Here is a 12,251-nt window from a genome sequence, read left to right on the forward strand (position 1 = left end):
CAAGGCTTTTGGAGATACTTTTATAACCCTTTCCAGCATTATGCAAGTCAACAATTCTTAATCGTAGGTCTTCTGAGAGCTCTTTTGTGCGAGGCATCATTTACATCAGGCAGTGCTTCTTGTGAAAAGCAAACCCAGAACTGGTGTGTGTTTTTTGTAGGACAGCTGTAACCAACACCTCCAATCTAATCTCATTGATTGGACTCCAGTTGGCTGACATCTCACTCCAATAAGCTCTTGGAGATGTCAGTCTAGGGGCTCACATCATTTTTCCACCTGCACTGTGAATGTTTACATGGTGTGTTCAATAAAAACATGGCAACATTTCATTCTTTGTGTGTTATTAGTTTAAGCAGTCTGTAATTGTCTATTGTTGTGACTTAGATGATGATCAGATCACATTTTATGACCAACTTGTGCAGAAATCCATATCATTCCAAAGGGTTCACATACTTTTTCTTGCAGCTGTATACTTTTATCACGAAAAAAAAAGTACATTCTCTTTATTGGAGTATAAATATATAGGTGTATGAAGCCTTCTTGGCCTACCATAAAAGCTAATGATGTAAAGAGGAAGCCAGCGATCAGTTTAATGTATGGTTTGTGGCTCATAACAAGTTTCAGGCCCTGCCAAAAGGATACCGACTGTTCAGAGAGAAGTTCACAGGACTCTGTAAAATATGGAAAAATAAAAGTTAGCTTTAAAAACTAAAACTAGAGTAGCTCGTATTAAAAAAATAAATAGAAAATAGGCCATGGTCCACTAACCTCTCTTTTCCCGTACACCAAGTGACAGTACAACAGCGCATAGTATATAGATGGCACATATGACACCCGCTGCAATCATGTAGGCCTCTCTCTGCAAAACACATATGTGGGAAGGTGAATTACTTTTCATACTTACTATAAGTAGATATGAAGGTTGTTCCTACAAAAGGATTTTTTAATACATTCATTTAGATTTTGGCAAACGTGGGTAAAGAAGCTTCAGTACAAACAAAATTAAGAAGATCAATGCCTGGCGCCAACAGTAAACACACACTCAAAATCCAGAAAGGAGGACATGGTATAGAGGTCACAACAGTAGGTCTTACTTTATGGGAATACTTGAAGGCTGGGAGCAGAGTTCCTGGCTGCTAGTACTCGTAACCTAGCAGGATATGAGGGGGTATTGTTTCATGGTCAGCCTTACAGATTAAGAACTAGGGGTAGGGATGTTGATGGAAAGTTAGGGGCAAGAAACAGCCCAATGGCAGAGAATGCAAAAAGAAAGGAGGGTAAGTAAGAGGGGAAATAAAAAGGGTGGGTGGAGGGAGAGGAGAAGGTGAGGGAATCTGGGAAGGTTGAGGTCCACTGATGGACCAGGGGCTCCACCCCCTTGCCGTTCTTTGTGCACATGGTCTTGTCTGACAGATTCTGATTGAAGTTGGTATTCTTGAGAAAATGGGAAATCCGCCTAGGTTTTGCAGAAGTTTTTTTTTTCTATTATGTTTGAGTGAAGATTTTCAGGGTTTTGAGGGCATGAACCTTTGAAAAACACAGCATTAGTGGCGGTGGGTCAGATTGTTTCCACTATACTGGTATGGATGCTCTGGCTGCATTCATTATAAATATAAGAAATTCCTCGCGATACATATAATCAAGATTTGGACTAAGGAAGAAGTTGAATCGAGGGACAGCTCTAGGTCACGTGGAGCATCAATCTTCTTGCAGAGGGGAGAGCACTTTTGGAACATTTAAAAAAAGCCTGAAGGGGCAATAGTACCATCTTTGTAGTATTTTGTTCCCTCTGTTGGATAAAACTTAGAAATCGTTCCTTATGGGTGAAGGAAAAGGACACACTCTTCGAGATGATGAAAAAGTGGTCTTGAGATCTCGAGATTAGGCAGGTAAGGGGGGGGCAATGTGAGATTAGATGGATTAACCAAGATGGTGTGTGCTTTAGACACACCATTTTCCAGGTGATTGCCCTCTATGCAGATGCGTTCAAAATTGGAGTTGCTGCAAGGGGGTACATACACAGTTGCAGCCTCTAAAATTTGGGAGTGTTTATACACAGATATTTAGTTGCCCATAGCAAACAATCAGGTACCAATAGTTAACTTTGTTAGGGTTAAAAAATAAATTCATGCATTTGTAGGCTTGTGTCCTCTACGGTCTTTGTTAGTATAAAGGTTACTATGTTTTTGTATAAAGGAAGGACAATAGAAAGTGAAATACTATGGATGGGAGGAAGATTGTGACCCGTTCTCCAGGTTGCCTTCTGATCTGAGAAATGAAGGATTAAAGGCCCGGCTTATGCCTCGGTTCATGTTTAAGGTCAGCTACTAAGAGTTCTGTAGTAGAAGGCACTGTAAGACGCATTAATGACAAAATAGGCAATATCCTCAAGGACTATCATTTTTGCTTAGTGCCAATTACATATCTTGAATCAGTAATAACACAGAAGAGGTAGATTTACCTACCACTATATAGTGCGAGGGTCGATTTGGTTGGATATAAATAAAGAGATTTTTAAAAAGCATAGGTTTAGCTAATACTAAAAAAAAAAAAAAAAAAAAAAAAAGAAATAACTGCTGCTGATGCCTCGTTGGTGAAAATCTTTCTCCATTCATAACACCACCCCCTTCGCTGTCTTCTGGCACAGCAGGGGTTAATACATCTAGGAGGGCTGTCAGAATCTCAACTGTGCCCACTCTTTCCTGGCAGATCCACACCACAGCTTCTTTGAATGACAAAAGGATCTCTGAATCTCTGAATGGGGGATGGGAAGATGATTGGTAGCTCCCCCCCCTCCATTAACAGATCCTGTGTCATTCATAGAACCAGTATTCACAGATCCTGTGCCATTCATAGAGACTGTATTGCATTGTATAAATCAGGACAAGAGCTGTCCCTTTTGTGGATTCTTTTTAGTTTTAGGCTTTTAAGTAGACCCCTGTGCTAATTCTTGGTAAACCTGATAGAGACTGTAAAATCACATTTGAGTAAATGCATTTGCTTTCTAGTGAGAGGACATTACATGAAATACAGCTCTGGGTATAAAGAAACTCACTGTGCTGGCGAGAGACACAGAGTCTTCAGGAGCTTTGGATTCTTCTATTGAAGCCAAAGTAGTATTGAGAGTTGAAGCCTTGAGGGAATTAGGATTACAGGTATCTGCATTACCCACAATCTGTCCTTGAATCGCTGTGCCAAGTACAGTGCCCAAGACCTCCACAGTCATACCTGTGGGAAAAGCATGCAAAGAAATTAGTAACACACTAAGAGGCAGAAAAAAAAATATGAATAAAAAATGAAATACCTTGTCCAATCAGAGAATTCTTTGCATTCATTGAAGAGGTTGTAAACCTCAGAATTTTTTAAAAAAAAAACAAACACCTGAAAGATAAACACATAATGAGCTAGTATGCATCGCATACTAGCTCATTATAGAACACTTACCTTAGAACGAAAACCCGCAGTGCCGCCCGCTCACCCCTCTCAAGGGTGACATGTTCGGACGCCCTTCTTCCGGGTTTGCGGCATCCAGCCATCTGATTGGCTGGACCCGCGACAACGTCACTACTGCGTATGTGCGCGGGATCGGACGTTAACGGCACAGGGCTTCCGAAGGAACAGCACGAGCGGCCGTTCCTTCAGAGCGCATGCACCAGTGATGTCACTGGCTGCATGCAAAGTAAATATCTCCTAAACAGTTGTTTAGGAGATATTTACAGTACCTATAGGTAAGCCTTACCTATAGGTACAAGTTGCATAGGAGGGCTTACTTCCTCTTTAAGAAAATAGAATGTTCCTTGAATAATGCCCATGCCAAGCAAGCTAACTTTCTATTTTCCCAACGCAGCAGGGCAGCCACTTGCCATAGGACCCGGAAGCTAGTGGAGATCACTGTAATAGTGGTGCCTACCTACAGTGATTTCCTGGGGAACTCACAGGTGTGTCACATACATTCTTACATTAGTCCAAACTGGACCAGTCTAACTATGCAAAAAATGCAATGGAATTCAGCTTTAAAAAGTTTGCTTCCTTCATCAAGAAAATGCTTCTTCTGGTCATGCTACATACATATACACAGGAAGAAAAAATTTCCCATTCAAAATGAGCAACCCCTTTTATCCAACACCCTCTGAACACAAGTGCGTAGGACGAACAATACCATTAGTGGATACTTTTTAATCCTGAGTGGTTCTATTTTCCTAAACACAGCAGGCATCAGTAAACCAGCTACACTGCAAGCAGTTTATTTCCTACCAGAAGAACACATTGCATTTATCAGCACATTAAAAAAGGAGACATATGGTGAAAAAAGTCCTCTGCATAAATTTATAAATGTTGCCTCACCTTACCTTAAAGTGGTTGTAAACCTCAAACATGAAAAATGAACAAAGCATATCCCTCTAAAGTGTGTACTTGTCTCAATCCAGAGCACTAAAGCCCCGTACACACGTACCGATCGTCGGCTGACAGATCGGCCGTCTTTTGTCCAGGGCTGTCGGTGTCTGTTGAAAAGTGCAAAAGACTGCACAAGAATTTTGTCTGCCGACTACAGCAGTGATGTCATGTAATGGTTAACTTTCCCTGTGTTTTTCTTTTCTGAGCATGCCCAGTCTTGCAAATCTGCGGTCTGTCGGCCGAATTGTGTACTGACTAGCGAACAATCGGCCGCTCTGGTGTCGGCATACAAAAATTTTAATGCTTGCATGACAGATTCTTTTCGGCCGAATGTGCGCTGTCGGCTGTCGGAGGCATCATACTAACAAGCCTACAATCGGCAGATCGGTCGTCGGCCGAAGCTTTTCGGCCGACAATCGGTACGTGTGTACGGGCCTTAAGTTTCATTTCTGTCTGCTGCTTCGGTCCTCTGCTATCAACATGATTTAATTCTGACAAGTTTTTATGACACCAAGAGAAAAAAGGTGACAGGGGATGGGCCTCCAGCTGATTGACAGTCACAGCTCTGTTCCTGTGTGAAGAGGGAGTGTCCCTTCATTCCAATCAGGTCTAAGAGGTCTCACAGAGCTCTGCAGTGTAACTTCTGCTCTCTGCCCCCTTTTTTTTTTTTAATCAACTCTCAGACAAGTTTTATAAATTCAGCAATTTGAACGGATTTAAATAAAAGAACACTGGTGGACAGCGCTCAATGGATTTGATATCAAAAGGGCCAGAGAGTTGATAAGGCTATAATTGAAAACAATGCATTTAATCCTTCCATAAACAAAGTAAAATAAAAATAATGTTAAAAGACGCAATGATACCACTTAGGATCCCAAGGGCATTGAGAGTGACATCATCCAGAAGGCCAGCATGGAAGAGCATGGAAGAGCACCAATGCCCAAGTTAGATGGATGAAGACCTGCGCCACCTGGTCACACTAGGTCCCAGCCTCAGGTAGGCTCAAACAGTCACCCACGTGGGAATGGGGGGGTCACAACAGGACAGAGGGAAACCCAGGGGTGCGGGGGTCCCACCATCCCAGGGAGGTGCCCACGTCCACCCCAAAATCCGCCAGGGCAGGGGGGGAAAGTTTACTCACCATACCAGGAACACAGGCACACCCCAAGCCACCAAAGGAACGCTGCGACATAAGCCTAGACCTTGTTGTGTGCATCCTGGCGAGACGTTTAACTCGCGGGGCCAGTCCCCGTCCCCGTCCAGTGGAACTATGTCACGGCCGACCCCGTGCAGAGCTAAGGCCTGCGCGCACTCGTTGGCCATACTGGGATGACCACTGGATATAGAGATCCAGTGCGTTGCCCAGCCCAGCATAGTTGCTTGAACGTCTAACAGGAAAAAATTCCGGAGAAAAAAGGCAAGCTAAAAAAAATCTACATAAAAAAACACTTTTTATGCCAGGACCGAAGATCCCAGCAAGGAGCTAGGTCCTTACTCCTGACTAGGCAGATTAAAACTGACATCCTATGCAGGAAGAGAGGGCGTACCCTCAGGGACTGCCCATAGGTGTAGCCAGAACTTTTTTCTGCCTAGTGTCCTACTCCTGTAGGGGGCAGTATAACCCTGATATGGATCAGAGAACTGCGTCCATCAACGAGCGATAGAGAAACACTGTTTTCAATCATAGCCTTATCAACTCTCTGGCCCTTTTGATGTCCAATCCATTGGGCGCTGTCCACCAGTGTTCTTTTCTCATGACATCTCCATATGTTTTTTGGTCGGCTGCGCTGGGTTTGGGGACATTACATCACATTGTTTTCTGTTTGTTTCTGTTTTAGCGTTTAAGGAACTTTGGAATTCTCTTTTGGATTTAAATGAGAGAGAGAAGACCACAGATAAACAGGTACAGCTTATGTAGGAGGATTGTTTTTTTTCTGTCTATTACCTGATAGTTCCAGCACCGGGTATATGTAGGGGTTTACAGTCACTATATCATAAAGCAACTTGCTTTTGAAGCTTACTGACCTTTTTCTTACTCTTTTTTCATAGCAAATCTAGGGGTCTGTTCATTAATATATAGCTTACACTGACCACTAGCTATGCCCCTTTCTTGGCCTTAACTTGATTATTGCATGTCTGTGACCAATGAAGTCAGGCACTGACCACAATTACACAGGAATAATAGTCAGTTAGGTGGGTGTGTTACAGGGACAAACTCCCATGACCCATTTCATGTAGTAAAAAATGTGTGTCTCATGTATATAAAGGCAGCGTAGGAAAATACTTACGATATCCTGTGGCAGAGTCACGATCACTTTGCTCTTTGCTGATAAACATTGTAAGGGCTGAATAAGGGACATGGAAACACTGCAGAACAGAAACAACAAGTTAGAGAGACATACAAAATCTCTCTACCCATTAACCAGATATTATCATAGGCTTTTACCACGCCCTGCCCCATTCCTTACCGTCACAAGGGTCTGGAAAAGGCAGTAGAAGGTTAGGTACCACACCAGCTGACCACTAGAGATGTCGGGCACAAACCAGATGAGGAAATAACAGATGACAGCAAAGGGTGTAGACAGAATTATCCTGCATGCAAAAGGGAAAAAAAAAAACAGAAAGAATGAGAAACTAACAAAAATATATTTCTATTAGAAAGAAGACTAGTGTATCATTAAGATAAACATAAACCAAGCACACATGCTGTGGTGCAGGAACCGGCTGGGATTCGAAACATTAATGGGCAGGCTTAATATACCAAGTTGATTGATCAACTTGGTACAAACAGTCTGCCATATTCGCTTTTGATTATCACAAGGGACTGCTATAGACACTAGCAATAATCACTTTCTTCTTCAGCCAGGGACTCCTTCACCCACCCACCCATGCTGGGAGAAGACCATCGCTGATTCACCTGTCAGCACTGTCTGTGTTGGTAGGGGAATCATGCGAATTTCTTGAAATTTGCACCCTCCATGGCCTGCCTTAGTTTTGTGGAAAAAAAACATTGGTTTCCATTGATGAGAACCTCCAAAAAAACAGCTAGATCGCTTTTCTACCCCAAATAGATTTTGTTTGTTTTTTTAAACAGAGATATCCACTCACCACAGGATCTCCGAGTCTAAAACAGGACCATGCTGTGTACTCGTTATGGTTTTATTGTCAGTCCATGTTATGTAAACTGCAACCATTACACAATGCGTGGCAATAATAATTTGTTAAAGAACAATTACATGTTCTCTACAGCCTCTAAAAACACGTTGCAAGGCACTGTTTATCATGCTTATATTGGTGCGACCAAAAAAACAAAACCTAGCCACAGGCTCATCCACAGCTATAAAATGATTCCATCAAGCCTTGCATCAACAATTGCAAGGTCAACAATCATATTCCACACAAAAATGCATACATTTTATATATATATATATATATATATATATATATATATATATATATATATATATATATATACACATATACATATACACATATATAATTATATATATATAAAATTCGGTGTCTAAACATTTTGCCAAGTATGACTCCCCAACAGGAATCTCTGACGTGAGCCATCAGTGGGATGTACATGCCAGGGAGAACAGGGGCACTTTAAGTGGAACTTTTTTTCTCCGTTTATCTCCTGGATAAATGGGGAAGGGGGGTTACATCTTGCGGCAGGTGATTAATAAGACAAAAATGTAAAGGATTCTCACCAGCGGGGATAAAGACAGCAGTGATCTTGTCTTAGGACAGAAAGGGAGGATAATTTTCCCAAGAGAAACAAAGCCAGCAACAGCATGACCGGAGTTTTAACCCCTCATTAGTAAACTTTTTTTTTTTTTTTTTACTGCTGACTGGGTCCCTGCTGCAGTGATTGCTCCTTACTTCTACTAGAGACCACCTTTCAGAAATTAGGAGATTGTCCTCCGGAAAAAAAAAAAAAAAAAAAAAAAACCAAAACACTTCACCTTCTTAACCAATACATGTGACATTTAAACTGGAATCTGACTTTAGACCAGTTTCCTTTTCTTTTTAGAATTTTTGTTACCCAAAAACAAATAAACAAAAATGGGATGCACACAGAGCTGACATTCAGTATGTTTTTAAAGGTTTTTTTTTGGTTACAAGATGAAAAAAACTACAGTATTAAATACTGCATTTTCATGATTCAGTTGCCTTTTGACATCAGAATTTCTATTACAAAAAAAAAAAAAAATAATACACACACATATACATACACACACACACACACACACACTTGTCTGTATGTTAAACTGTCATTTTTTTTTTTCATGAGTGCATCGATCGTTTCAGAAGAACCACATTATTAGACCATTTAAAGATTAAAAAAAAGCATTTTCATTATCCAGTTGCCTTTTGATACCAGAATTTGTCACAAAAAATTGATTAAAAACAAACAAAATGCATAAAGCACCACATTTTACTGTTTATTGTTTTACACTGAATTCTTTTTTGACTGCATCCTATGTTTTAGACAACAAAGTACAGTATTAAAAAATAGAATTTTCATTATCCCCAGCTGATTGCATCATACAGTATGTAACTTTAAAATCTGTGAAGGTACCCAAGTCAGTGATCAGGATATAACTAAGCAAATATTCCATGGTGAAATATATAGACAGGTTTAGGAGTGTCCTGCATTTGTGCTTTGTTACTCGGTATGACAGTCATCTGCTGTGTGCGTTAATGGCTTCTACTACCATACTAGTGCCCTGTAGTAACCCCAAACACAACTGTCAGTCAATGGCTTAACACTCCCAACTAAGGTGATTCGTTTCCTGAGGCTGGATACACACCCAGCTCTTTGATTGGCTGAAAATCGGTGGTGTGTTGTGCTTTATAAATGTTCCCGCCTTCCTTTCCATTTTTATCCGTTAACCCATTTGATTCATGAGCCATGCCTTTGTATGAGATCAGGCGAGGGACACGTCAGAAAGAGAAGCTGGCGTGTTTAGTTTGAGGAACTACAGCGCAGAAGCACCACGTCCATGGCCAAGTGTGTAACCCCTCGAGCGCTGAATCGAATCAATTGCCCAAGTCTGTGAATCATAACTAAAAATGCAGAGAGATGACAGCATTTATCAATGAAGCACACATTTTTTACAATTAATTTTGGCTCAGAAGTGCCTTACATTAATTACTTCTTATATTTCATAATAAAGGACCGCAGCGCAATCCTTCTAAACCCTCATTAACCTTTGATACTATAGTAAATACAATTATGCTATTTTTAGGCATACTGTGCGATACTGAATGAATGACTTCTACACAGGAGGCACATGTATACTACAAGTCAAACAGTCTGTAAAATATATAGTGAATGTGTACATATACAGTCAATGCCCTTGTCCTTACATGATCTCCATTTACCGATAACACACAGGTCACTAATAGCTCAGGACTTAATACACTTCTCTTATCACTTCCACAATAATACACATTCCGCTCTTCAACTATGCTGAGCTTCTATACCCTATATAGAAATAGATATAGAGATATTGAGTTGAGGTGAGAGATAGAAATATAGAGATATTCTATCTCTCACCTCAACCATCTCCAGCACACCTAGAATTCCTCTAAAACATTTATTCTTTATCCACAAAATTATTTAATCCACTGTTCAGCTGGCAAAAGTGTCAGTCAGTGAGAATGTGGGTTTTCATGTTATCACCCAACCCACAAGACTGTCTAATTGGTTACCACACTTCGCACCTTGCTCTTCGCGCTGCTCATAAAACAAGCCCAGTAGTGTTACTGAACAGACAAGATCACATGGGCCAAAGCTGTGGTCAGTATCAAGGCTGCATAGCAAATAACAGCGTAATCGTGTTAATGTACAAATTGCATTGTGACGATTGTCATTTGTAAGTAGAGTGGAGTAAGCAGTTTCTTTTAGGGCTCATTCACACAGCTTGCAAACTAAATTGTGCCCACGCTGCGTAGGGGCAGTGAGGGGTGGAACAATGCGCTGTTGCAACACATTGCTTGGTTTACTAACCCCCCCCTCCTTTTTTTCCCTTACTTTGTCAGGTTACAAAATGGCAACTCTATGCAACGCAGTGTATTACAACGCACCTGAACAGTGTCTTAGGCCCCTTTCACACAGGCGGACCATTCAGATTTGCCTGTCCGTTTTTTGGGTGGATCTGAACGGACACCCCATGCATCCCTATGGGGCATCGGAGACATGTCCGCTGACATTCAAATCTGGACGGATGGAAACCCTATTTTCTATATCCCATAGAGGACAGTGGGGATCTGACAGCTCTGTCTCCGCACACAGCGCAGAGACACAGCTGCCATCCGCCTGCTCAGTGGGGGATCGGCGGATCAATCCCCCGCTGAGAAAAACAGAGTCCGCCGACGAACTCCCCTGTGTGAAAGGGGCCTTACCGTTTTTTTACATGCCCTAGATTTGATCAATACAGCTGAACACGTTTGTAAGCCCAGCAAAAAGGGATGGGCTCAGGCGTGTTCGGATTGTAGTGCCAACCAACCTGAGCAATTTCGCCAGGAAGCCCTCACTGCACACCGGCCAACCATAGGCAGTGAGGGCATTTCCCAGCCTGCAGCTGCACATACACATGCTGCCTATGATTGGCAGGGTGCAGTGATGGCTTCCTGACAGGGATGGTTGAGACTACGATCCAAACATGCCTGAGCCTGTCCCTACCAGCAAACATAGATACTGACCTCTTACTTGTGCCTACCACTTAATCATAAATCTCAAGTACTGATCTTGATTTTTATTTTCATAAAGTTTTAATTTCATTTTTTTGCACTTACCATGGCATCAGTCGGCCAAATCGCGTCCACGAGCTCTTACTGACAAAAAACCCAACCAGTGGGTCAGTGATAGCATCCCACACTCTTCCAGTGAAAAGGATAATGGATGCTTTAAACGGGGTCATCTGCAAGAAAACCAAGATGTTGTTTTTTGGTTATTACTTACTGTAAAACAATATAGAAAATAACTACATTTGTACCCTTTATACAGGACTTGCTTTGAATTTAGGAGCCAGTTTGTGCGTGGTAATATGTATCACAATTGATGTCTTCATGAATAGGCTTCCCAATGTGTGTTCACATTTGTACATACAAAATATGGGGGTGGGACTCAATTTTTTTTTTTGGGGGGGGGGGGGGTATGGAGATTTTATATGCTTGGGCATAACTTTATTTTTTATTTTTTTCTGTAAAAAACACACTATCTGCCCGGCGCCTGAAACTGCAAGTCCCAGGCGTCAGGCAATACAAATTGTGCATCCCTGCAACAGTGAATGGGCTGACAACGACCCAGGCGCAATTTCTAGTCGCCATGGCGACCTGGTATTTGTCAAGCCCTGCCTTTAGATGTAAATGTATTTTCTAGTTTAGGAGATTCTGTGTATGTACACCATAGCCAGCAAGGGCACCATTTACCTGTACTACATCGAGGAGGTACATCTGCAGGAAGAATCCTAGGGCACATCCGGTGATCTGATATGGAGCTCCACCAATGGCATAACAGATCTTACTGCATAAAGATAGTTTATGTTTCCCTCGATGTCTCTGAAAAGAACAAATCCACAAACGTTTTGAGTACTTTGTGCACATTGTGTACTGCAATTCACAGCCGTAACAATTGTAGTGGTGGAAGCCAAATATGCAAGTCACAAGAATGGAAATATTAATACCCTTCCAGCCGCGGTGCCAAGGTGAACAGCGTATGCCAAGAGCCGATTATAGAGTGGCTTGAAATAACCTGGCACCAAAAGTAAACTTAAGCTGTGCCTATGCTCTTTTGACCTGAATCATTTATTAACCTATCCTACCAAGGGTAGCCATACATT

The 12,251-nt window shown here is 41.7% G+C and overlaps 1 protein-coding gene across 1 annotated transcript in view; it reads right to left on the reverse strand.

Moving 5' to 3' along the window:
- Positions 1-12,251, reverse strand: part of MFSD2A (MFSD2 lysolipid transporter A, lysophospholipid) — a 44,254-nt gene that overhangs the window by 23,011 nt on the left and 8,992 nt on the right. The window contains exons 2-8 of the mRNA XM_082246753.1: positions 11,842-11,970; positions 11,206-11,330; positions 6,864-6,987; positions 6,684-6,762; positions 3,056-3,228; positions 769-859; positions 550-671 (exon numbers count right to left, since the gene is read on the reverse strand). Coding sequence (XP_082102879.1) covers positions 550-671; positions 769-859; positions 3,056-3,228; positions 6,684-6,762; positions 6,864-6,987; positions 11,206-11,330; positions 11,842-11,970 — 843 coding nt within the window. The remainder of the gene's footprint in view (positions 1-549; positions 672-768; positions 860-3,055; positions 3,229-6,683; positions 6,763-6,863; positions 6,988-11,205; positions 11,331-11,841; positions 11,971-12,251) is intronic.

Source organism: Pelophylax lessonae (assembly GCF_965119305.1).
Source record: "Pelophylax lessonae genome assembly, chromosome: 2".
NCBI classification, from domain to species: domain Eukaryota; kingdom Metazoa; phylum Chordata; class Amphibia; order Anura; family Ranidae; genus Pelophylax; species Pelophylax lessonae.